This window comes from Sorex araneus, chromosome 1 (genome assembly GCF_027595985.1).
Source record: "Sorex araneus isolate mSorAra2 chromosome 1, mSorAra2.pri, whole genome shotgun sequence".
NCBI classification, from domain to species: Eukaryota; Metazoa; Chordata; class Mammalia; order Eulipotyphla; family Soricidae; genus Sorex; species Sorex araneus.
The window spans coordinates 11,945,705-11,972,619 of NC_073302.1; the positions used below are offsets into that span (position 1 = coordinate 11,945,705).

The 26,915-nt window shown below is 51.4% G+C and overlaps 1 protein-coding gene across 4 annotated transcripts in view; it reads left to right on the plus strand.

Annotated features, from left to right (window-relative positions):
• GGTA1 (glycoprotein alpha-galactosyltransferase 1 (inactive)) overlaps positions 1–24,747 on the plus strand; it is a 76,436-nt gene extending 51,689 nt beyond the window's left edge. For all 4 annotated transcript variants that reach the window (XM_055136253.1, XM_055136243.1, XM_055136258.1 and 1 more), the window contains exons 3-8: positions 361–449; positions 6,700–6,735; positions 9,759–9,824; positions 10,741–10,827; positions 17,250–17,387; positions 21,944–24,747. In XM_055136253.1, coding sequence (XP_054992228.1) covers positions 370–449; positions 6,700–6,735; positions 9,759–9,824; positions 10,741–10,827; positions 17,250–17,387; positions 21,944–22,637 — 1,101 coding nt within the window. In that variant the 5' untranslated portion in view covers positions 361–369 and the 3' untranslated portion in view covers positions 22,638–24,747. The remainder of the gene's footprint in view (positions 1–360; positions 450–6,699; positions 6,736–9,758; positions 9,825–10,740; positions 10,828–17,249; positions 17,388–21,943) is intronic.
• Positions 24,748–26,915: the final 2,168 nt, after the last annotated feature.

Here is a 26,915-nt window from a genome sequence, read left to right on the forward strand (position 1 = left end):
CCTTCATAAACAGTGTAATGGAAGGTAGAATGCTTTCCTTAACGCTGGCTAAATATCCCTAAACATGTCCTTTTAGAAAGAGCCTCCAATGCAGCATCGTTGGGAAGGATGAGTAAGGAGAGGCTTCTAAAATCTCAGGGCTAGGACGATTGGAGACATTACTGAGACCGCTCAGAAATTCGAGGATCAACAGGATGATGATGATGATGATGATGATGATGATGATGATGATGATGATGATGATGATGATCCTTTTGGACAGCATGGAGAGAGAAGCAGTGCTTCGAAGTTATGGCCTGTTCTGGCCTTATTTAATCTATTTTTTCCCTTCCCCCCCTCTCTTGCCCCCTTCTCCTGCAGGAAAAAATAATGAATGTCAAAGGAAAAGTGATTCTGTCTACGCTGGTGGCCTCCACTGTGGTGGTTGTGTTTTGGGAATATATCAACAGGTAATTATGGGACGGGAAGCAATGATGTGGGCAAACCGACTGCCTGGACTCTGACCAATGGTGCACGTCCGCCAAGCCGCCAGGTAGAATTAAATTAGGACCAAGTCAAACCATCAGGAAGGGATTCCACTCTTCCTCTGGTCCCAAGTCTTGAGTTATCTTTAAAATCATTCTGGGGCTAGAGCAATGAGTACAGCACGAGGGCGCTTGCCTTGCACGTGGCTGACCTGGGTTCTAACTCTGGCATCCCATATGGTCCCTCTACCACCGCCAGGAGTAATTCTTGAGTGCAGAGCCAGGAATAATCCCAGAGCATCTCTGAACCAAATAGAATGGAACGAAATAGTTCTCTCTCCCACCACCTTCTGGCTAACAGATTGTCCTTCCTTCCCTCCACGGCCCTGAGTAGCTCAGGGTTGGCTGGTCCCATTCAACTCCAGAATCTCACTTTACGTGATTTGTGACGAGAGCGGGAAAGTCCCTTAAGAAATTGGAATTCTAGGTGAAACCCACCTTGACTTTCGCAATCCTGAAATATCTCCGGACTCTATCGTTGCACCCTCTAGTTGTTGACTTTAAGCTATAAAAGAGACTTTATCCCGGGTGATTCATTTATGCCTAGCTAAAATGTTTGGGTGTTGCTTGGTTTTTGGTTTTTGAAACTGAGAAAAGCAAGCTGAATGGAACATTTCGGAGTGTTTATTTGCATCCATGGATTCACCCCAAATGTGCGGCTTCTGGGCTTTTGGAACCGATGATGGATCCGAGGTTCCAGCTGGAGGGATTTTTGCAAAGAAGAGTCTGCAAGCTGCTCCCCAGACACATAACACCTTTGACTCCGGAGGTGCCGGGACAACTTACCCTTGCCTTTAACGTCCCCTATGTAAGGAACATCAACGTTTTCTCGGTGATATTTTTTTATCCAGTAGTCTCCAAGTTCAAGGTGACAACCCAGATTAGCATTTGACTTTTTAAATTCTCAAATTTTGAGCTGTGAAGAGCCAGGAGAACCTTTGTGCCAACAAAGGAACTGCACCTTCAGGGAACAGTTTGAAGCACTGTTTTAAGAAAAAAACATAGAAGCTGGGATGTGACCAAGTTAAAAGGGTCTGAAAACCAGATCTTTTACACAGAGGGACCTGGGGATACTTAGTCCAAAGGCATGATGACTTCGAGTTAGATTTGGGGGTCCTGGGGCTCCCGGAGATACTTGGGGGTGAGGAAATATCCTCGTTGCAGTGGCTGCTGAGGGCTGGTTCTGTGTCACCACTTAGCTCTGAGCCATGCAGTTTCGTGTCCTTATGTTCAAGGTTACACTAACATTTCCTGTTTGTTATTGCACTATGCTCAGTGGTGCTCAGGGCACCCCTGGCTCTATGACCAGAAATTACTCCTGGGGGTGATCTGGAGACCGTCTGGGATGCCAAGGGTCAAACCAGCGTTGACCATGTGCAAGGCAAGCACCCTCCCTACACTGTACTATTGTTCTGGCCCCTCAAGATGACATTTTCAGCAATATTTTAGGCTTTTTTTTTTTTTTTTTGGAGGGGAGAGGTTGGGGCAAACCCAATGGTACTCTGAGAATACTCCTTTTTTTTTTTTTTTGAAGAAACAGATTTTATTTAGAGGTTTCTGGGGGAAGAAGGAAGGGATAAGTGGAAAGGAAAAAAACAGTAGGAGTAACGCGCTCAAGAGAGAACGTGGGCTTCTCCAAGGGTGGAGGAAGCTCTACACACATCCTAGCACTGGACATGAAAGCATGAAAGTACACATCTCAAGGGGGGAGATGCAGGCGACATATGTGCTCGGGCACCACATGTGCTCAGCCACGTGGGCACAAGCAGCACATGGGCTCAGGCAGCATATGCACCTCTGAGGCTACTCCTAACTCTGCACCCTGGGGTCACTCCTTGGGCGCTTAGGGTATACCATATGCCAGAATTCAGAGGATCAACTGCACGCAAGGCAAGAGCCTTAACCCTGCCCCCTCTCTCTAGCCCTTCGGCAAGGTCTAGGCGCAGGGCTGTCTGCTGGCAACCCGTTCCTTTATCCGCTCACAGCCTGCCTTTGGTGAGGGCCCCCGAGTTTCTTCATTTCTTTTCCTTCTTTCCCCCATCCTGTGTCAGGAATCAAACCCAGAGCCTCACAGGAGGGTTTTCATCTTCCAGGTGAAACTCGGAGACCGAGTAGGTGAGGTGGATGAGTGTGAAATCATAAATAAGTGAGCGCGGCGGGGCGGCACGGTCTCTGTCACCCGCCACGTGTGCTCAGTGGCCACGAGCCACTTCCCTACCCCCGGCCTGCCACAGCTGCCAACAGACACATGAAGGAGGAGGGAACAGGACCGCCAGGCTGGTTGGTGATCAGCTGCCGTTTACTCCATTCTCCCCGCGCGCCTGTGCCAGTCTCCCTAAGTGCCCCATTCCAGTTTCACACCGCTCCCCACTCCCGGCTCCTCCCGTCCCCCACGCTAGCCTCTGCATGCTTGGTCTCGCCCTTGGTCTAGCGCCCAACCTCCCAGCCTGGGGGTGTAGGGACTAAACCCAGGTCAGGTAGCACCATCAACATATGAAAGTCCTTCCTTCCGGGGAAGCTCTTCAAAGATAAGACAAAGGGCTCCTAAAGCCAGGAGATCCACTCAAGGGTGAAATACCACCTCGGGGTGTGTTTCTCCTTTCATTAGTCCAACAGCCATCTTAGATTCACCTCCTCCTCCTCCTCCTCATTCTCCTTCTCCTCCTCCTCCTCCTCCTCCTCCCCCTCCTCCTCCCTCTTCTTCCTCTTCTTCTTCCTCTTCTTCCTCTTCCTCCTCTTCCTCCTCTTCTTACTCTTCCTCCTCTTCCTCCTCTTCTTCTTCTTCCTCCTCCTCCTCCTCCTTTCTTTTTTGGTCACATCCGGCGATGCACAGGGGTCACTCCTGGCTCATGCACTCAGAAATTACCCCCTGGTCATGCTCAGGGGACCATATGGGATGCTGGAAATCGAACCCAGGTCGGCCGCGTGTAAGGCAAACACCCTACCCGCTGTGCTATTGCTCCAGCCCCCTTAGATTCATTTCTAAATAATCTTTATTCATTTCTAAATAATCTTACTATGGACACAGTAAGAGATACATGAGGCTTGTAGGATGGCTCTCCTAAGGACATCTCGGACCCCAGACTACAGTGCTCAGGCCAGATTAGTCTTTCCTAACCCTAGCAGGGTCCTAATCAAATTGTTATGCTTTGGATCATGATAGGATTTGTCCATGGCTGTGCTCTTAATATATAGTTAATTATTATGATGCTTGTCCTGGCCCCTTTCAATGCCAGGGTAGCTCACAGCTTGCCCTGGGTCCATTCAGTCCCTCGTCAGGACCCTGCCTTGGGGGTGTTAGGAACTAAGGGCAACTGAGGCTTAAGTCGAGAAAACAGATGCCCAGGAGTGAATGTCATAGCATTAACTGTCTCCCGGTATCTATATCAAAAGGACATTGCTCTGAAGTAAACTATGCAAAAGAATATAAGGGAAGGAGAAAAAGCAATATTTTACTTACAAACACAAAATCAGAGATTTCTGCAGAATTTGACTTTACAAGTCACAGGTACTGCTTTGGGGATAACGGTGATAAAGGTCAGGGAAGCAGAGTGCAGAGAAGAGCTGAAAGACAAACACAGGAATGGGAGTGCCTCGGGAGCACTGTGGTGGGTGTACCCCAATAAAAACCTAAGGCCAGGGAGAAATGACACACCCGTGTTATTCTACAGATTAGTGGAGTTTGTGTTCAAGTTAGAACTAGAATTCATACCTGGTGGACCATCTAAGATTCGTTCTTGAGCTTCCTGTCTGTCCCCAGTGTTGTGAGCCAATTAGAAATTTTTAATCCTATAAGGTGCCTGTCTTGCATGTGGCAGACCCGTGTTCAATCCCCAGCATCTCATATGGTTCTCTAAGCACTGCCAGGTGTGGCCCTAAGCAAACAAAACAAACAAAAATACTCCTACCCGAAAAAAAAATATATTTTACGTAGATAGTCAAGGATACAAAGTAGAAGGATATCATATAGAGAAAGGGACCATCAAAAGTTTAAGAAGACTAAGATTTTATTTGGCTTAAAGGCGATCTGTTTTTTTTTTTTAACATTCATTTGCAAATATTTATTGAGCATCTACTCTGGGCCAGGCACCGTACTAAGATCACATGAAGGTGATGCTATCGCCTTTAACTATATATAAACTTTAATATAGAGTTTAAACTATATATTATATATAGTTATATTCCTTTAACATATGACTTGAATAGAAAGGTGATAGCTGAGCAGTGCCTTAAGGATGAATAAGCCATAAAAGCCATAGACTGGAGGGTAGATGCTGTCGGGACCGTTGGGTGTTGAAGGAATCCGGCTGAGAGGAGATGTGTCTGAGAGACTTGGCAACTTTGGTGAATCCGAATCCACCACTTGGTGCCTGAGGGCAGGTAGTTGGGTCTGAGTGCTGTGTTGCACTGGGTACATCCATCAGATTGTTTCCCGCCCCCCTGCCCCTCATTTTGAAGACACCAGAGCCAGATGATCTGATTCTCGGTTCAGATACTGGTTCTACTTCCCCTTAGCAGTCTAGCCTTGGGCACCTCACTTCTGGCTTCTTCGCCCTCGTTTCTGATCTGTGGAATGAGAAAGAACAGAACCTTCCTTGGTTGTTGCAAGGATTTATTATTTCTTTACTTATTATTGTGATTTGGAGGGCACATCTGAGCCACAATGCTCAGGGGGTTCTCCTCCCTGTGCACTCGGGAATTACTCCTGGCAGTGTTGGGGTGACCGTTTTGGATGCTGGAGAGAGAAACCCCAGGTCGGTCATGTGCAAGGCGAGTGCCCTGCCCACTGTGCTATCTCCCCAGCTCCATGTTGCAAGGATTTGATGAACAAATAAACGCCAGTGACCTGCTGGAAGCAGAAATTTCAAGAGGGCTAAAGGCAGAATACATTTAATGGAGGGTCAAAGAATTGCAATTTGGGGTACAGAGATTCAGGTGGAAACCCAAGATGCATGCCCCAGGAAAGACTGATTTTTTTAAAGGCAAGATGACATCAAAGGGTGAAAGATGACAGAGGTGAGAGGACACCAAGGGTCAAAGAATGAACAAAGAGTTAACAAAAGATTCTGGGCTCTCAATAATGGGTCACTGATTCTGCTCTCTGGCATCAGGGCTGTAACCATCGGCTCTGATGACCCAGGCGATCTCTCCAACAATGGGTTGCTTGATGCTTTCTTGAATCAGTTGCTTTTGTTGGCCCCGTTCAGAGGTCCTGGGTGCAGCTCCTGGGAGACTGGCAATGCGGTTTCACCAAGGCTCACGCTCCATCCATTCCACTCTGACTCCACGGGGCCACGAGGTGACTAAGCAAGCAGTAGGGCATCTCCTTGCCTGTGTGAGGCTCTGGCTTGGACCCTCAGCACTGCTTGCTCCCCCCAAGCACCACCCTGAGCTAGAATGAACACCCCAAACACTGCTGGGCGTGGCCCCCAAACCAAACAGCCCCCAAACACAGAGGGCTCCGTGGGAACCCCAGCAGCCAAGGACATGCTTTACAGAGGCAAGGTCTTAGGTTTGCTCCTGGCATAGCATGGACCCATGAGGGGCCCCAGGCACAGCCAGCAGGGGCCCCTGCCACAATAGAAAAATAATCGTCATCATAGAGAAAAGTGAAAGTGGCTCCGTGAAAGTCAACCTTCCCCCCCAGGTCTGGACCCTGTGTCCGTGTTAATCTCGTCCAAACCCAAACGGCACGAACCTAGTGTCCATCCTGGTTCTTGTGAATTGGGCTCAGAAGGGAAGTCGAGGCAGGTGAGGGGTCTGTTTTCTTCCGGTGGGGAAGCTGTGTGGGTGGGGGACTGGCACGGGGGGGGGGGGGCACTGTTGTCCCCAGTGAGCTCAGACCCCAGAGTCCTGGCCAGTGAGCTCGGCGGGGGCAGGGCGGCCACCCTGTGGGCGTCTTTGTTTTCCTTTTTCTTTTTCCGTGGGTTGAGATTCTCCAGAAACTTCCTCCCCACCCCTCGTTCTGGACAGCTAGCTATGCAGTGCCTGCGAGTGGAAATTCCCGGGACTGGTTTGCTCCTCTGGCCACTTCTTGGAGGAAGGTGTGAATTTAGGAGAAGTTCAGTTCTGGGCTTTAGCAGGAACGGTTGCAAAAGAGCTTTTTTTTTTTTTTTTTTTTTTTTAACTGAACCCAAAGTAACCTGAGCTATTTTTATTTCTCATTTGCTTTCAGCCCAGAAGGTTCCTTGTTGTGGATCTATCATTCAAAGTAAGTGCTTCCAAGGTTCATGACCCCCGTGTCCGCATGTGCTCCCTTCCGGGCCCCTTGGGGGCTGTCTCTGGGACCCGCTCCCCAGACCGGCCTTGTAGAATTGTCTCTTGGGGTTTGCCCATACGTGTCCTCAGGAGCCTTGAGTGAGGTTAAGATTCTTGCTCCCTGGCAGAGTCAGTGAGGGAGACAGTTCATGTGTGTCCTGCCGCCCCTCAGAGGTGGGGAAAAGGAGAGAGAGCGAGAGCGAGAGAGAGTGAGTGAGCAAGGGAGAGAGATGGAGAGAGTGTGAGACTGAGCAAGAGAGAGAATGAGAGCGAAAGAGTAAGAGAGAGAGCGCGCACAGAAATAGAGGCAGGATGGGGGGCGAGGGGCGGTTGGGAAACTGGGGACACTGGTGGCGAGAAATGGACACCAGTGAAAGGACGGGTGTTGGAACATTGTGTTCAGTCATGAATCACTTAGTAACTGTGTATCTCACTGTGATTCAATGTTTAAAAAAAAGAAAGAAAGGAAAATATTCCTTGGGGACAAAGGATCAGGAAAAACATTGGGTCTCTTGTGTGTATATAATAATAGGTTAGTATAATTCTCTAACACATTGCGTAGAATATAGTTTTATATAGTAGATCTATGAGTTTATTTAGACTGAAGCAATAGCACAGCGGGTAGGGCGTTTGCCTTGTATGCGGCCGGCCCGGGTTTGACTTCACCATCCCTCTTGGAGAGCCCGGCAAGCTATTGAGAGTATCCAGCCCACATGGCAGAGCCTGGCAAGCTCCCCGTGGTGTATTTGATATGCCAAAAACAGTAACAGCAAGTCTCACAATGGAGACAACACTGGTGCCCGCTCGAGCAAATCGATGAACAACGGGATGACAGTGATACAGTGATGAGTTTATTTATACATAATAGATCTATTTATATACATGTAAGCATATGGACTGTCGATACATGTGATTATACTATAGAATGTTCATTGTAAAGGATAGATTAACATGTATATATACATACATATATATACACACATACATACATATGTATACATACACACACACACACACACACACATATATATATATATATATATATATATATATATAGTAGGTGACTTAGGTAGGTTATGATGCTTCTAGAACCACCGGTCCACAGATGTAGAGAGATGGACACCACTGGTCTGTGCCCGGGTGATAACCGCAGCCCGTGGACCCATAGGCAGGACCTGACAAGCACTGATCTAGGACAGATTCTGGTGCCAGTCGGATACTTCCTGCTGGCCCCGAGGTCGTGGGCAACTTGCCTCACCCCTTGGCATGGTGGCTGAGCCGAGAGCTGCGGGAACGCCCACCTGCCTGACCTTCGCAGCACCCTGCCGTCCCTGCCACCCTCCTGTCATGGAGCGTCCTGGCTCCCCGCCTCGCAAAGGCCAGCGGGTCTGCTGGGCCTCCAGCTCTGCTGGAAGGTAAAAGTAAGGGGCCCACAGCTCCTCAAAGATGAAAATACCTGCCCGAGTGGCAGTTGCTCTCTTCCCCTCCCTCCCCCTGTCCCTGCCCTCTCCCATCCATCTTTCATTTTTCATTTGTTTGTTTTGTTTTTGTCTTTGCACTGCCAGGTGAGCTTTGGGCCTCACCCAAGCAAAGCATGGCCTGCGTCACCAAGCCCAATCCTTGGCCTCTCGCTGTTGTTCCCTTTCGGGGAAAAAAAAAAAATCTGTATTTTCTGGTATATTGAGCCATCCGTCAGGTCAGAAGCCATCTTGAACACTTTGGGGAAACGGATGGGCTTTAGGAGCCTCTACCTGAGGTCCTGACGCTTGTTTAGTCTCCAACGCACCCTCCCTCCCCCTTGCTTGTGCAACTGAAAGGTGTCGCACACACTACACCCCCTCCGGCACCCCCAATCCCTTTCCATGTGCAGGGACCCTGAGACTGCGCGGGGACTGGCATGTGAACTGGCCTCTGGGTTCAAGACCCTCAGACTGGCCTGGTCACTGCTGCTGGCACGGACCTGGCTTGTGCCTGAATCCCCTTAGCAAGGGGCCATTCTTGGGGGCTGCTTTTAGCTTTTTGTTTTGGTTTGGTTTGGTGTGGGGGCTCTCCCTGGAGGTGCCTAGGGCTTACTCCTAGCTCTGTGCTCAGGGATCACTCCAGACAGTGCTTGGGGATCCTCTCTGATGCTCGGGATCCAGCCCAGGTCAGCCATGTGCGAGTCCAGCCCTCTGAGCTCTCTCTGTCTCTCTGACCCCTATTTTACTTATTATTATTATGCTTCAGTCACATGCTCTGGTGCTCAGAGGTCCTGGGGTTATCGCAGCCTGAGCCCAGGGGTCCCACATGCAAAGGACCCTCTGTCCTGTTGACCCATGCCCATGCCCGTTTTTATGTTCCCATTTGTGGGGCCAAAGAGAGAGTCCAGAGCGGAGGGTCTTGCCTTGCGTGTGGCTGACCTTGATTTGATCCTTGGCATTGGGTACAGTTCCCTGAGCACCATCAAGGGGTGACCCCAGGCACTGAACTAGGAGCAATTCCCAAGCCCTGCCAGGAGGGGGCTAAACAACCCCAAACCACCACCAAAAAGCCCGCCTGCAGCCTGTCACGGACCTTTCCAGTAATAATGCCCTTCGAGGGAGATTTCACTTCAGTTTTTAAAGCTAACCTCAGGGTAGATCTATCCTTCCTGTCATTCCCCTCAACTGCCTTTTCAAAGGGGAGAGTCAAGAAGCAGTGAGGGAGCCGGTCCAATTGCAGTCCCACCCCTAGGGGTCAGGGTGCACGCATAGCCCCCCCTTTTGTTATTTTTTTTCTCCTCTCTGCCTGCTCTGCTCCCCGGGACTCTCTGGGAGGCGGAAGCACCCGAGGTCAGCCCTGCCCTCAGGCAGCTGGAGCAGCTCTGCTTCTGTCCCCCTTTTTTTTTTTTTTTTTTTTACAAACTTAGGAGAACAAAGTTTTTATCTCCTGCTTTGGAAAGCCCCCACTTGGGTGCGCCTTCAGTTCTGAATGTATTTGCACTCTCTGATTTCTCAGAAATCCAGAAGTTGAGGACAGTATCTCCCAGAAGAACTGGTGGTTTCCAAGCTGGTTTGGCAATGGGTAAGGGCATGTCTGTCTGTCCTTCCGGGTAAGGGCATGTCTGTCTGTCCATCAGGGTATGGGCATGTCTGTCTGTCCACCCGCGTAAGGGCATGTCTGTCCTTCCGCGTAAGGGCATGTCTGTCTATCCTGGGTAAGGGCATGTCTGTCCTTCTGGGTAAGGGCATGTCTGTCTGTCCTTCTGGGTAAGGGCATGTCTGTCCTTCTGGGTAAGAGCATGTCTGTCTGTCCTTCTGGGTAAGGGCATGTCTCTCTGTCCATCTTCCCTCCCACCACCATCTGCCCCCCACCCCCACGCCTCTGACTTCTTTCCTTGTTTTTTGTTTGTTTTTGCTTTTTTGGGTCACACCCAGTGATGCACAGGGGTTACTCCTGGCTCATGCACTCAGGAATTACTCCGGGCGGTGCTCGGGGGACCCTATGGGATGGTGGGAATCAAACCCGGGTTGGCCATGTGCAAGGCAAATGCCCTCTCTGCTGTGCTATGGCTCCATGCTATCGCACCAGCCCCTGCCTCTGACTTCTTGGCCTCAGATGAAGAATCTGTGTGCAGGGTGGGGGCTACGACCTTGACTTTTGTTGGCTTGATCTGGTTTGCTTTGGTCCCATTGATCTTGGGGCTGAGGGAGGACAGGCCGAAGGGGAGATGGTGGGAAAAGCAAACCATGGGAAAATTGTTCTGATGAGCACTGTGTGTCACTCTAGCCCCCCCTCGGCGTCCTCTCGAGGAGGGGTTTGGTCCCTTAGGACGATGATAGGAAGGTGACCATTGCGTCTGGCGTCATGAGCCTGTCCCTCCGGCCTATCCTCTCCTCGGCGCCCCTGCTCCCTGGCTGGCGGGTGTGTATGTGTGGCCAGCTGCCGTCTCACTCTGTTCCCTGCTGTCTTACTCTGTCTGCTTTCCCTTGGCACGCAGGACCCACCCGGAAGAGGACACCGACAAAGAGAAGGAACCCAGGAAAGAAGATGATGAGTTGGCGCTCCAGGACTGGTTCAATCCAGAGTAAGAGAAGCAGCCTTGCCCTGCCGTGAGGCACAGCCCCGCTCAGGGGGAGGGCGGGTGTGGGGGTCGCTGGCTGGGGTAGAGACCTGTCACTGCCCACGAGATGGGAAACCGGTCTGGTGGCTCAGTGCTGCAGCCGGTGTTGGTTAAGGGCGCCAGGGGACCTACAAATCACCGTACCCAGGGCCACAGGGCCACGAACCAGAGTGAAAAACCACATCAGAAAGGCAGGGCAAGAAAATTCTCCCCGAGATTCAGTTGAGTGCTCTCTAAAATGTCAAGGGTGGTTGAGAACAGATGCTAGGATCCGGGGGAAAGGTGGGGAGGGTGGGGACCGGTGGGGGAGGGGCGGGGTTGATGGGGTGGGGTGGGAAACGGCGGTGGGGAGGGGAGGGGGAATGATTGAGAATAGATGTAACTCCCAGGCATGCTGAATTTTTTAAGTTCCATTGAACATCCCGGCCGGAGTTGGGCAAATACCTCGGCTGCCAGTCAGAATCCACCCTTGTGCCTTAAGTTGGCTTTAAGGGGGTTTTCAGTCTCCTGGCGCAGAACCTGATTTGGGGCCATAAACCTGCTTTTCAAACAATGGAACTGGGTTAAGAGAAACAAAAAAATCAGGGGAGATAGGACAGCAGGTAGGGTGCTTGCCTTGCATGCTGCCCACCCAGCCCCCAGCCCCCGGCCCCCGGTGTCTCGTGTGGTTCCCTGAGCCTTGCCAGGAGGGAGCCAGGAGCTCAAAGCTGGGAGTGGGAATCGCTAAGTGAGGCCCCAAAGTCAACGCCATCACCCTCATCCCCCCCCAATAAACCCACAAACCAACCAGCAAACAAAGCGACCCTCTAACGTACGGAGCTCAGTCAGGCTCAGTGGGGCTTCATGGGATTTTCATGTCTGTCCCAAGGGTCCATGTGTGTGCAGAGTTGTGATGTTCGAAGTATTTCTCACCATTGAGTTGTATCCCAGGCTCTGTGGTAGACAGTGAGTTGGACACAGGAGACAGGAGTGACCCGTCCACTGGGGGTACACTAGGGTAGTTGATATGAGACGCACCCTTGTTAAGGTTGACCTGGAGCTGGAGGCAATCTGACGCACAGGATGTGCGGTAGCGAGGGGAGGGAGAAGGGGGAGCTCTGTGGGTGATCACGAGGTTCAGGGATTGTCGGGGGCGGCACCCGTGGCCAGAGGAGGGCTGGAGGAGGGGAGGACGAAGGGAGGGGTGATGGTGAGCCCAATTGGGGGTGGGTGGTGGGTGTAGGTGGATCCAGGGCCCTGGAGACCCAGAGTATTTCTTTCTCTTAGTCTATTCTGGCCGTTACAGCAAGATACCATGGACAGGGCCCGGGAGATGCCTTAAAGGGCTGGAGCATAGGCTCTGCGTGCTGGAGCCCTGGGTCCCATCCCTGGTACTGCATGACCCTGAGCACCTAGCTAGGAGCAGTTGATCAAGGACTATTATAGGGGCAGCGCATGATTACCACTAGTATAGCAATATATATATACATATACATACATACATATATATATACATATATATATATATATATATATATATATATATATTAGTGCGGGGGGTTGAATTTGAATTGGTCTCATGCAAGGCAGGAGTTTCAGCCCCTATACTGTCTCTGTGGCCTTATTCTGGGGGAAGAGGTGTGTGTGTGTGTGTGTGTGTGTGTGTGTGTGTGTGTGTGAGATGGGGGTGGGTTTAGGGCCTGTCAGATGTCACCTGGCTGGTGACTGTGGATCATTGCTGGACATGTAAAAATACGAACACACTGTTGGTTTGACAAGTCCCGTGATGAGCGTGTATAGGCGGGTAAAGCCCCCCTTTCCCGCCCCCAAGGGGTAGGCCAGGGGAGCCAGAGATGGTCACTGCTCCCCACTAGGGATGCCTGTCTGAGCAGGTCTGGGGAGCTGGGCTGAGTGACAGGAGTGGAGAGGAGGCAGATCGGGGCCACCAGCTGTCACCTCTCTCTCTCCCCCAGGGAACGGCTTAGCTTAGCTTCCCCAAACAGATGTCAAGCCGAAATGTAAAGAATGTCGGCTCAAAGCAGCTCCGAATCTAGACCATCCCTGGCACTCGACTTCGTGAGTGAGGGACAAACAAAAAAATCTGTCCCCGAGGACGCCTGCTCTCCTGTCAGCGCCGGAGATGGCTTATGTGTGCCCAGCCAGTTCCTAGCTTCTGTCCCTCCCTCCCTGGGGTCTCCCCACTCTTCCCACGAGTTTCTGGGTCAAAGCCTCGTAATGTCACCTCTGGGGACACCAGGACTTACTCCTGGCTCTGTGCTCTGAGGTCACTCCTGACTGTGTGCTCGGGGCTCCCTCCTGCCAGTACTCAGGCGACTCCGTGGTGTCAGGAATTGAACCCCGCCAGCCACAGGCAAAACAAGTGCCTTCTCCCTTGTACCGTTGGGGAGTTGGGGTCTCCCTCCAGCCCTCGTCTGCCGTGGAAAGCCCCTCTCCATCTTTGGTCCCAGGTTCGCTCTGAATCCCAGCTTCTGTCTAATGCCTGGCGATGCCTACATGCCTGATGCGACTGGATGGCGCCCCACGCGCCTTCGCCTTCTCATTTCCGGGGGTCCTCTGTCCCATTCACCCCTTCCCACCCCGCACCCCAAAGCCCAGTGCCTTCACATCCTCTTCTGTTCAGAGTCCCCCCCGACCTTGCCTTCTCCCTCCACCGCCCAGACACCATCCCTGTTTGTGTCTGTCTGTCTGTCTGTCCTGCCCCTTGTGGCTGTGCAGTGTGCCTCTGTGTGGAGAAATTCAGGAGTGAACGCATCCCGTCACACTCCTCCCTGTTAATAACGCCGTGCTCGGTGGCTTGGGGCTCGCCCCTGGTGGTGTCGGGGGAGGCTGTGGCACTGGGGGAAAGACCCAGGACCCTGCATGCAGAGCCTATGACCCAGTCCTTGGCCCGTGATTTCCATTTTTCTTTTTTTTTCTTTTTGGGTCACACCCAGTGATGCTCGGGGCTTACTCCTGGCTCTGCACTCAGGAATTACCCCTGGCGGTGCTGGCAGAACCATATGGGATGCTGGGGATCGAACCCAGGTCTGCCGCATGCAAGGCAAACGCTCTACCCGCTGTGCTATTGCTCCGGCCCCGATTTCCATTTTTCATCTGCTCTGTTCGCGGAATTTCAGCACCTCCCCTGCCTTACCCTTGGGTCTCCCAAGAAACCCTCAGGTGAGGACAGTGAAAATGGACACAGCCCGTAGCCCGTAGCCCGGGCAGTGTGGTCTGCGTCCTGGAGGTCCTGGAGGCCCTTTTGATTGGTGGGGTCCAAAACCCAACTGGTGTCTTGCTGGGAATGGTGGTGTGTGTGTGTGTGTGTGTGTGTGTGTGTGTGTGTGTGTGTGTGTGTGTCTGTGGGTCCTTCGAGTCTCCTTCCTTTTGTTAGAGATCCGTCTGGGTGACCCGGACCCCCTCTGGCAGCTGGCAGCTGACCCTGGCAGAAATGAATGCTTTCGGGTGAGGCCTCACCTCTCACCCTGTCCTTTTATGTGTGGGTGGGAGGGAAGCGTGAGGGTCGAGGGAAGGTTCACCCAGAAGCCGTCCTCACGGCCTCGTGTCACCCCCATCCCTCACGTTTGCTCCCACCGCCTGCGGTTTCAAGCTGTGATTTGGCATTGAGGGTCACTCCCATGTCGGGATGGCCAGTGACTTTGAATAATTAACAGCTGGGAAATAGAACATTTTAATTTTTAACGAGACATGCATATTTAATACCGCTGCTTTCATGGTCCTGCCTGAAGGACTCTTCCCGGCCAAGTTACCAAGCTGGACGCTGCTTTTATAACTCCATCTCTTAGAGGTGGCCCAGAGGTCACAGCCCTGAGCGCTGGGTGCAGGCCCGAGCCATGTCCGGGGCAGAGGGTCTGGTTCTCTGGTCTCCGTGCTCAGCGCCTGAGCTGGGGTGGAGTAGGGGCTCGGGAAACGGGTTGGGCCCTTCCTGTAAGTGAAATGGCTACAGATGCAGTTCCCAGGGCCGGGAAATGGCTGAGGGCCGAGGCACATGCTCTCCTTGCACAAGGCCCTAAGTTTGATCCCTGGCACTGCTCATTCATGGTCCCCCATGGGCATCACAGGTGGCCCCTAGTACCACTGGGCCAGGGTAAAACCGCATCGCTGTTCTGAGCCTTGGACCGTGGGGTCGGTTGGCCGAGTATTGCCAGGAGGGTCCCCAGGTCTCCTGAGCACTGTCAGGAGCACTCCTGAGCACTGTTGGGAGCACTTCTGAGCACTCCCCCAAAGGGAACAAAGAACCGGCAGATGAACCACGAGGTTCCCTTCCTTGTCGTCTCCTTGCTTTCTTCATACAGCAGGGCTGAGGGGAGAGTGTTCCCACTTGTGAGACCTGAACAAGAAAAGGAGGGTCAGTGCTTAGTGCTAAGTCCCATGTTTCAGATCTCTTCAGTATTGTGCCAAGTCCGTATACCTTACTTCCCTCCCTCCTCTCTCTTCCTTAAGGCTCTGGAGTCCTGCTGCCAGACCGAGGCCAGAGCTGGCCCGGGACTGCTCAGAGACCCCTCAGAGACCCGGAGAAGGGACCGTGTTCGGGGAGGGCATGAGACCTGGGGAGGTCTGCACGCAGCAGCTTTGGTGGGGGCGCTGGTGGAAGCCTGGGTGTGCTCGGGTGGGAAGCGGGGCCACTCGCCAGAACTGGGTGGGGACAGTTAAGTGACGCGATGCCTCACCGGGGAACCTTAAAACGAGTCCAAACAAAACTGCTCTCCATTCCCCGTTCTGCTCTTAGGAAAATACAGAGACGCAGGGCCGGAAGCTGGGGAGGCGAGAGGGAACGGGGCGCAGAGCAAGGCCCCACAGTTAGACCAGAAATTAGAGCCCCACATGTGTCCCTTGCTGCCTGTGTGGCCTCGGGCTAGTTACTTAACCTCTCTGAGCTCGTTTCCTCCTTGATCAAGCGGAGGTTCAGAAGCACCCACCTCTGAAGGGTGACACCTTCAGCACGGGTCCTGCTTGCACAGGAAGTGCTCGGCTTGGGGGAGTGAGCCCATTACCCCCTCAGCACCTGCTATGCAGGGACAGGCTGAAGATCCTTTCTGGGCCCTGGGCCTCTCCCCTGTGGCAGGGATGGAGGGAGAAAGCGGCCATGAAGGGCCTGGTGAGTGCAGAGGTCCGAGTAGCTTCTCTCCCGGTGGAAGGAAACAGAGCAGCCTTTCCTGGGCACATCTTGTGTCCAGGGGACGAAGACTTCAGCTGGAGGGATGCGGGGATGCTGGGACACCCAGCGTGTCGTCCCGTATCAGGAGAGAGACGCCTGCTCAGGAGTTAGAGTCAGGACTTGTCTTTGGTCTTTGACCCCCCCCCTTTCTGGCCCGGCGCTCTAAAACCCCACACGAGGGTGCCGGGTGGACAGTACAGTGGGCGAGGCACTGTCCTTGCGTGCAGCTGACCCAGGTTCCATCACCGGCATCCCACGGGGACCCCTGAGCACGGCCAGAAATGATTCCTGAGTGAGTCCAGAAATTCCCCCAGGAGCAACCCCCCCCCCCCCCCGAGCATGGCTGGGTGTGGCCCCCAAACGAAACAAAACAAAAACTTTTCAGAGATTTACCCTCAACGGAGTCTTTTAATGTGAAACTTGACACTTCTAGACCCTTCACCCCAACGATCGGAGTTGGCTGTCCAGGGAGTCAACCCGGACAATCTGGGCATGGAACTTTCTGCCCTCGCCCTCCACCTCCAGGGGCAGGAGGGCGGTGACAGCTCGGGTCCCTTGCCAGTGGCTGATGATTTCACCCATCAGCCTAAATCCTGAAGCCTCTATCTTAATCCGAAAGGTGGAGTTCCGGGATCTGGGAGATCACTTGGCAGGCTGAGGGTCATGTGAGGTCACATGGATGCTCCGGGCCCCTCCCCCCTACACTGCCCTCATCCCAGTGACTCTGGGGCCTAGAACGCGTCTCTGAGGTCTGTGAGTGCCCCGGCAAATCAATCCCACCCAAGGTGGGGGTAGCGGGAGTTCAGGATCAGAGCCAGTTGGCTGGCCTGTAACCCAAAGGACAAACACCCTCCCCACCTCCGCCTTGCCAGTGACATCTGAAGAAAAGGGTGTGGAGGGGAGGTGATGAAGGGGGCAGGGGAGAGCAAGTGTCCTGGGAGAGTCTTGTGGGGTCGCATATGAGCTCAGCATTGGCAGTGTGGGAATTGAATTGAGTTGTAGGGACCCAGCTGGTATTCCGGACCTACAGGTTGGTTTGTGGAAACTGTCGCCCTGTCCCCAAATATTCACAGACTGTGAAGTTGGGTCCAAGAACCGTGTTCATGTCCCCCAGGCTGCATGGGGTTGAGCTCTGGTCGGGATTCAAGGGCCATGGTGGACATTCACAGCTGATGCCTGTTTTCTCGGGGCCAGTCAACTCACGGTCTTTCTTTCTGCTTGTCCCCAGGAAACGCCCTGAAGTGGTGACGGTCACCGAGTGGAAGGCGCCCGTCGTGTGGGAAGGCACTTTCGACAGAGCCATCTTGGACAGCTACTACACCAGGCAGAAAGTCACCGTGGGGTTGACGGTGTTTGCGATCGGAAAGTAGGTAGACGTTGGTCGTCAAAGGGAACTTGGCCTCTCTCCTGCTCTCCTTCTTTTGTTTTTTTTTTTTTGCTTTTTTGGATCACACCCGGCGATGCACAGGGGGTTACTCCTGGCTCTGCACTCAGGAATTACCCCTGGTGGTGCTCAGGGGACCATATGGGATGCTGGAAATCGAACCCGGGTCGGCCGCGTGCAAGGCAAACGCCCTACCCGCTGTGCTGTCACTCCAGCCCCTCAATTAAATATTTTTTTAATTAAAAAAATTTCCCAAGAAAAGTAAGTCCATGTTCTGATCTACCCCAGGCCCTTCCTTCTGTACTTTTCCGAAAGCCCCAGGGAGACCTTTGCCTTGGACAGAGAGCGTCAAAGAAGCAGATGGATCTGAGGCTGAGCCCTGCCTAGCAGCAGCCTGGGGGAGAGCACTGGGAAGATCTTAATGGACTTCCTAGAAAGTCATTATACACTGCTCTGGGGCCCCAGGTGGTTTTCTCGACAGGAAAGGATGACTCGGAAGTTTTGGCTTTCTTACTCTGAGGGGCTGGGAACAGAGGCTCAGCTCGCAGAAGCCTCGGTGCGAGAGGGGACAAACCAGCCACGCTGCAGATTAATTCAATCCTGGTGTCTCTAAAAGAACAGACTGTCCCAAAGCCTTGCTGTGCGGTTGACCCTCTTCAGAACTCAGTAGCAGACGAGGCCGGGGAAAGCTCTGTGCTCTCAGCCCCGAGACAGAACAGAAACACAGGACGGGCTGTGCTTGGCAGCAAGACAGTCCTCCCCAGAGTGTAGTTTGACTTTTAGGAAGTGTGATGCTCAGTTTGTTTTCAAATAATTCTGCACGGAGCCAAACTGTCGGGCCTACATCTCATAACAGTGTCCAACCTCCCAGACACGTCTCAGGGTCCTTCCCCGAGCCTCAGGGCACAGTAGATTTTTCTCTTCAGATTACAGATATTTCCAGTTCCTGGCCACCAGCCATAGAACCATATCAATGCCTCTCTTTACTTTGCTCTTTTTTTTTTTTTTTTTTTGCTTTTTGGGTCACACCAGGCGATGCACAGGGGTTACTCCTGGCTCCGAACTCAGGAATCACTCCTGGTGGTGCTCAGGGGACCATATGGGATGCTGGGAATTGAACTTGGGTCGGCCGCATGCAAGGCAAACGCCCTACCCACTGTGCTATCACGCCAGCCCCACTCTTTACTTTGCTCTGATATGTTCTCTCCATTTCAAGAATCAATAAGGTAAATCCTTGGTTTTGCCAAGGCCAACATGAGAAACAGACTTAATTTTGGGAGTAAAGAAAGGGAATTCAAGTAGCAACAACAACAACAAGAACAAAGCGAAGAGAAGTGCTTATTACTGGGGCTAGAGGGATAATTCAACGCGCTGAGCATGCATGTAGGAGTCCAAAGTTTGATTCCCAGCACTGCATGGTCCCCTGAGCACTGCTGGTTTCATCCCTAAACCCCAAGCACAGGGGCAAGATAATGTAACCCCCCACCGTCTCCCCTGCAAGCATCAACCGGATGTAACCCCAACACCAAAAATAAGAAAAAGCTCCAGTGACTCTCATTCTTGGTGCATACGGGTGGGCCGGCAATGTGACCAGCAAATCAAGTTCATCCACGTTTACTAGCTCGAGGCTGGGGTCGGCATGTAGCAGGTCATGCCACGTGACTGCGTCTCCTTTCCCTGCTCAGCTCTGCCTGCCTTCACGAGGCAGCGTGTGCTGTGGGCTCCAGAAAACATCAGCATGGCACCTTTTGAGTGACTAGATGAACGGCGTAAGCGCCACGAAATGCCTCCTGGCACAGCGATCCCCACACATTGGCAACAGCAAATTCCAACCCAAAGGGGGAGCCCTGGGAACGCTCCTTCCCTGCTGGTGGGAACGTCAAAGGGTGCCGCCCTTTGGAGGGCTGTGTGGCAGATTCTTACAGGAACTGCAGCTGCTCTACCCCGCGCTGCCCAGCCACCAGGAGCTCGGGAGCTCCAGCAACTGCTCTCCTAGTCTAAGGAATTGACGACGTTTGTTCACACACAAACCTGCAGACAGATGTTTCCAGAGATTTTATTCCTGAGGCCAACCTTTGGAAGCAATCACAGTGTCCTTCAGGAAGCGAAGGGGTGATCACTAAGAGAGTGGATGCTATTGGCACTTTAAAAAAAAAAAAAGCTGTTCGGTCCTGCATAGACCCGAGGAAACTGGATTATGTATAACCAAGTAGAAGAAACCAATGTGAAGATATGATGATGGACTGTGTGATCACATCTCCCTGAGCTGGAAAAGAATTTTGGAGAGTGAAAAAAATCAGCAGTTGCCAGGGATTGGGATGGGGAAGAGATGAATAGGGAGAGCACAGAGGGGTCACAGGCCAGCAAAAGTGACCGTATGGTAGAGCATGATGACAGATGCTCTTTGCACAGTTGTCTGAAAATGACTCCCACTGACAGCTGTGGCTGTAGGGTGATCCAGCTGTGTCAGGGAACATTCATGGTGAGAAATGTGCTGCTTCATTGCCGGATGGCGACGGTGCAGAACTGTGCCGGGGACTGAGGGTAGGATGTATGGAAAAGAAATGAAGGGTGGAGAAGAAAAAACTGCTTTTAACTCAATGGTGCTATGACCCTTAAAACACTCTAGACATAAGTTATTCTTTTTCAAAAGATGGGAAGAGAACCGGACTGGAGTGATAGCACAGCGGGTAGGGCGTTTGCCTTGCACGCAGCCGACCCGGGTTCGATTCCTCCGTCCCTCTCAGAGAGCCCAGCAAGCTACCGAGAGTATCTCGCCCGCATGGCAGAGCCTGGCAAGCCACTTGTGGTGTATTCGTTATGCCAAAAACAGTAACAACAAGTCTCACTTGGAGATGTTACTGGTGCCCGCTCGAGCAAATGGGAAGAGAACAATTACATTAGTGTAAGCTCAGAGGAGATTTTCTCTGGCGTTTGGAGAGGTCTCAGAAGGGAGGTACCTTATTGGGTTAGTGTTTGGGGGTGATTAGCTGGAGGCTGACACTTGTCATTACCATTCCAGGTCCCTTCTGTGCCAGAGGGACTTAGATAAGAGAGCCTTGGCAATGATTAGGCCAAGTGTTCCCCTGAAGGTCATGTCAACCTCAGCAGCATGCAGTAGAGGCTGGGGTTTTGAGAGGGACTTAAGAACTAGCACCCAGCCACTGATTAAAGGAGCCAAGCTCCCAGTTATAAAATGAGTAAGTTTTGAGGGGCACCACTTAACAAGAGTCTGTTACAGACCGCAAATCATTAGGTGCGTAGGTCATAATGTCTCACCACAACAAAGAAACACGAATGATCTGATAGGACAGCCGTGTTAGCTGACAGCACGCTCGGCGTTTTGTAATACCACGATTAAGTCTTAGGCATCCAATCCAGAGGCCGTCCACCTTATTTTTTAAAAAAAAATTGTTTTTAATTGAATCACCATGTGGAAAGTTACAAAGCTTTCAGGCTTATGTTTCAGTTATACAATGCTCGAACACTCATCCCTTCACCATTGCACATATTCCACCACCAAAAACCCCAGTATACCTCCCAACCCACCACCCCCCACCCCCGCCTGCATAGCTGATAAATTTCACTTCACTTTCTCTTTACCTTGATTACAATCCATATTTCAACACAAAACTCACTATTGTTGGAGTTTCCCCCCAAAAAATAGCCCTGCTGAAAAGGAAGCATTTGATAATTAGTTTTCCATTGCTGATAATGAAGAGATATGAAGTTTAGGATTTCTGTATTTTAGTAACTAAGTCTGGGGAGATTTATGTTAGAAATTGCATCATTTCCCTTCCTGGGGCAGCATGGAGCTAAGGCTTAGTTCACAGTCTAGAGATATTTCTGCAAGCAGCTGCTGGTACCAAAAGTAGTCTAGCTGGCCTCAGATCGTGGTCAATCAGCAGCAGAGCGGGCCGCATAAATGTGCGGCCACCCGGGTCGCATCTTGGCAGAGAGCCCGAGGCCGTCCACCTTAGACGTACCCATGTCAGGTGCCAGTTCACCAGCTTTTCCTCAATAAGACTTGGGGCAAAGGACGCCACTCTCTTGGCCTGCCTGGCATTTGAACCCACTGAGACGGAAGACCCTGAAAGTTAAGTGGGCAGATGGCAGTCCTTGCAGATAGTCCATTGACTATTTTTCTTTTTCTTTTTTTTTTTGCTTTTTGGGTCATAGCCGGCGAGGCACAAGCATTACTCCTGGCTTTGTACTCAGGAATTACTCCTGGTGGTGCTCAGGGGACCATATGCGTTGCTGGGAATCGAACCCGGGTCCGCCCGGTGCAAGGCAAATGCCCTCCCCGCTGTGCTATTGCTCCGGCCCTCCATTGCCTCTTCATTTCAGTCAACTCAGCCTCCTGCTGAGCCCCGATCCCTTGGGGGTTGAACAGCTACAGGGACTATTATAGCTCACAGAGATCCCTCTGGGTGAAAAGGCCACCTGGAGGCGAGGGGAGGGGGCACCCCCTCTCTCCTCCGCCGTCAAACTCCCACGGAAGGATTCTCATCTCACCCACCTCCTGTGCTTTGTCTCAGGTACATCGAGCATTACTTGGAGGAGTTCTTGACGTCCGCCAACCAGTACTTCATGGTGGGCCACAGGGTCATCTTCTACATCATGGTGGACGACGTCTCCCGCGTGCCTTGGATCGAGCTGAGCCCGCTGCGCTCCTTCAAGGTGTTCAGGGTCAAGCCCGAGAAGCGCTGGCAGGACATCAGCATGATGCGCATGAAGACCATCGGCGAGCACATCGCCGCCCACATCCAGCACGAGGTGGACTTCCTCTTCTGCATGGACGTGGACCAGGTCTTCCAGGACAGTTTCGGGTTGGAGACCCTGGGTCAGTCGGTGGCCCAGCTGCAGGCCTGGTGGTACAAGGCCGACCCGATTAAGTTTACCTACGAGAGGAGGAAGGAATCCGCTGCCTACATTCCCTTTGGCCAGGGGGATTTCTATTACCACGCGGCCATTTTCGGGGGAACCCCGCTGCAGGTCCTAAACATCACCCAGGCGTGCTACGAGGGGATCCTCCAGGACAAGAAAAATGATATAGAAGCCGAGTGGCATGATGAGAGCCACTTAAACAAGTATTTCCTTCTCCACAAACCCACCAAGATCTTATCCCCAGAATACTGCTGGGATTATCATATAGGAGAGACTTCTGATATTAAGATAGTTAAGATCTCTTGGCAGACGAAAGAGTATAGTGTGGTCAGGAACAACATCTGACTTGGAATGGTGCCACTGGCCTTCTGAATTCAAGAGAGTATTACTCTGGCTACTTAATCAGACAAAAAAAAAATCACATAATTCTAACTCCAAAGGATACTAATCAAATACCAACGGGACAAGTGCAACTTATTTCTTCCTGTTAACCTCGAGCCTTCTAATATGGGAGAATGAATTTATGGTGGTCAGAGATTATTTCCCAGTGATTTTGACTCAATTCTGGGTTTGGGGGGAGATGCAATCAGCTGAACCAAAGGCCAATTAACAGCCAGAAATACTCGACATGTGCCACTGGACTAACGGGAGCTACAGCAGGTGTTTCACAACAAAGTATGATTGTGGGCACTTGTCTCCTAGGTCGCACTGTCTTCCTGTCTTTGGTGAGTCTCAGGCAACCCAGAGTGGCTTGGCGGTAGGAGAACAGTTATGAGAACACAGGCTGCCTTGGCAATCCTCAGACGGTTTTGATAGAATGTGGCTTCAGTCCTCACGGTCCTTTTCTCCTCAGGATGTTGCTTGGCTTCTGTGCATAAGGTTGGACTGAGATTCCCAACAGCTGACACGGTGGTGAATGTTTGGAGTCACCAATGGGCAGTGGGTGCTCAGGGTGAAGTGGAAACAGAGCATCAAGGAGAGTTTGCCTTGAAACAGCTAAGATGGGTGGAAAGAGAAGGGCTCATAACAGTGGGGAAATGCCACCTTGGAGGGGCCTGGAACCGGGAGTTGGTATTTAAAACCATCCGTGCCTTCAATGGGAAGCCACATGGGTGGTCTTCAGCCCCCCCTTGCCCCTTGCCCCATGAATGTCTGGGGAGTGGTAGGGAAATCTGAATGAATGATTTCTTGGATGGCCTGAATCATAATGTATCAGACTCTGTAGCTTGTATCTTAGGACTTTAGGCCAGAGGGCATTGGAGAAGACAAGTGCCTACAGTGAACAGAAGAAGCTTGCCCAGAGTGACGTTTTCCTGGCGTGACATGCAGGCAGGCAGTCATCAGGACTGGGTTCCGTGGTGGCCCGCCAGCTGCTGCTCTCCTTCTCATTCTACTGGTGGAAGGCTGAGACCAAGGGCTGGACTGGAGAAGCCCTTTCATCAAACGGCTTCTCATTTCCCTGTGCCCCATCTGCACTATGGATGTGTAGGAACCAGACGCCTTTTGTGAAGTCGTTCATTCATTTCATTTCATTACAAAGGCGGGTGGCAGAGGCCCGAGTCCTCTGCTGAAACAGCTTCGAGTTCAGTTCCCTTCTCTAAGAGAAGCTCCAGAAACCTCTATGATATTTAAAGCTCAGCTACTCAGTGCAAAGGCAGTTGGGAGCAACTTTGACACGTGCACTTATATTTATATTTTGCTTGTGTCCCAGCTTGGGTCGTATATTTTCATTCTCAAGTGATTTATGAGAATCACCGTTGTGCTGGCTCGGTGTTCAGCGCCCCGGACCTCTTTGATAACACAAAATCTGTGTTTTTCCCTGCCAGGGCCCTCCCTGTGCCTCCTACTCTTCACTCTGTGCCCCCCAAATATCCCAGCAACAGGGTCCGAGGGGAACTCGATGGTGGGAGGGGGTGCCAGCCATCACCCCACATGCCGAATGGGATCCTAGTAGCATTGCCATTGGAAATCCCTGGTACCACAACCAAAGTATGCATCCTTCAGACAAGATAACCAACATGTGTGAGGAGCCACTGTGTCACTCCGGGCAAGTCCCCCACAATCAAGTGTGTGCAAGCATCAGTCCCGGTCATGACAATGGCAAAAGGCCGGGAGACCCTCATCACTTGGCCAGTAGAACTCAGTCCACATGGATCCTGAGAGTAAGCGTTGAGAAAGAACAAGGAGACCCCATCAGTCAGGAGTCTTGTTTCTCTAAAATTCAACTCGTCTGGGGTCCGTTTACAAGTACGGAGATTATAGCCTGAACCAAAGCAGTGATCTATCCTCGAAGATTCTAGGATTGAGATTTACTTTTGCAGAATCTTGCTTTAAAGAAAATCATTTAAACTTAAATCCTAAATCAATACATTCAAGACATCATTCATAATTATTCTTCAACGTTAAAAAAAATCAAATTCCTGATTTGCAATCAAATAAATTATTTTTTCAGTATGCCCTGGTCTGGTCATGGATTGTAAGTGTTCTCCCAAGTCGTTCAAAATTGTCAATGGTAGAACTTGGAATGCTTAGGCTGCAGAAACTTGCCAGACCCTCTGGAAGTGTGTTTGCTGCTAGAAAGAGAAGGTGACTAGTGGAGATCTCCCAAACTTCTCAAACAATCTCTGCTAGCACAGAGCTTTGCAAACTGTGGGAAGAACTAAGAGGGAAAGGTTTGTGCCAGAAGCCAGGTTGGGTCCAGGACAGAATGCAATGCCGTTGCTATGTCTGGGGGTTATTTGTTCTGGCCTCCTGGGAAGGCCGTGGGAAAAGGCTGGATTTCCAGCAAGTCTGAGCAGGTGTGTTTGTCGTGAACAGTGACTAAAAGTGAGCAGGCTGATGAAGTGAGGCGTGCTACATATACAACAGGACAGGAGTCCCTAATAGCAGGGAAACATTCTCATTTACTGTAATGACATTTTTGGGGTTTGGGACCACAACGGGCAGTGCTCAGGGCTTCTTCCTGGCTCTGCACTCAGGAATCACTCCTGGCTCAGGAAGCCACATAGTGCCAGGAATTGAATCCAGGCTTCCAATATACAGTATACTCTTGGCCCACTGACCTGTCTCTCCCTCCTCCCCTTCCCTCACCTCCCCACTCTTCCCCTCCCCTCCCCTTCTCACCCCTCCCCTTACTCCCTCACATTCTCCCTCCCTTCCTTGCTACCTTGCTACCTTCCTACCTCCTTCCTTCCCTCACTCCTTCCCTCCCTCACTCCTTCCCTTCCTCCCTCCCTCCCTCCCTCCCCTTCTTCCCCTTCCCTCCCTCCCTTCCTCCTTTCTCTCTCTCTCTCTCTTTCTTTCTTTCTTTCTTTCTTTCTTTCTTTCTTTCTTTCTTTCTTTCTTTCTTTCTTTCTTTCTTTCTCTCTCTCTCTTTCTTTCTCCCTCCCTCCCTCCCTCCCTCCCTCTCCCTTCCTTCCTTCCTTCCTTCCTTCCTTCCTTCCTTCCTTCCTTCCTTCCTTCCTTCCTTCCTTCCTTCCTTCCTTCCTTCCTTCCTTTCTCTCTCTCTTTCTTTCTTTCTCTCTCTCTTTCTTTCTCTCTCTCTCCCTTTCTTTCTTTCTTTCTTTCTTTCTTTCTTTCTTTCTTTCTTTCTTTCTTTCTTTCTTTCTTTCTTTCTTTCTTTCTTTCTTCCTTCCTCCCTCCCTCTCCCTTCCCTCCTTCCTTCCTTCCTTCCTTCCTTCCTTCCTTCCTTCCTTCCTTCCTTCCTTCCTTCCTTCCTTCCTTCCTTCCTTTCTCTCTCTCTCTTTCTTTCTTTCTCTCTCTCTCTCTCTCTTTCTTTCTTTCTTTCTTTCTTTCTTTCTTTCTTTCTTTCTTTCTTTCTTTCTTTCTTTCTTTCTTTCTTTCTTTCTTTCTTTCTCTCTTTCTCTTTCTATTTTTCTCTCTTATTCGCTTTCTTTTTTCTTTCCCTCTCATTCACTTTCTTTTTTCTTTCTCTCTCTTTTATCATTCTCTCTCTCTTTCCTTCTCTTTCTCTCTTGTTCTGGTTGGGCTCCAGGGCTACTCCCAGTGGTGCTGAGAGTGGGATGAGGAAGTTGGTGTGGGATGGTTGAAGGAGCCCAGGCTTCTACATGAAGACATGTGTGCTGCCCTCTGGGCTGTCTCTCTGCTGCCCGGCCCCCGGTGCATGCTCTCTATATCCGTTTTCTTTTGGGGCCAGACTCAGTGCTCAGGATGTGCTCCACGCTCCCAGGTCACTCCTGGTAGTGCTGAGGGACCATGTGGGTGTAGGACTAAATCCGGGACTCCTCAGGCACCATGGACTGGGACTCCTCTGAGCCAACCCCACAGACATTTGGTGATGTACAAAGGGATTGTTGGCTGTCAAACTGGGTGTGGATGCAAACAGTCAGAACAGTTGGCAGAGGCCAGAAATGCTGTTAGGCATCCTGAGTGCACGTGTCAGTTCCCTCTGCCCCGAGATTTGTCTGGGCCAAAATGTCAATAATGATGCAGCTGAGAAACTCTGGTCAAAAGTTTCCTTGGGCTTGAGAAAAATATTCTGGGGTCAGAGAGAGTGAGGGCAAGGTATTACAGCTGACATGGGTTCAATTCTTGATACTGCACGTGGTCCCCTGGCTTACCACCATCACCACCACCACCACCGCCATAATATTCTGGAGACTC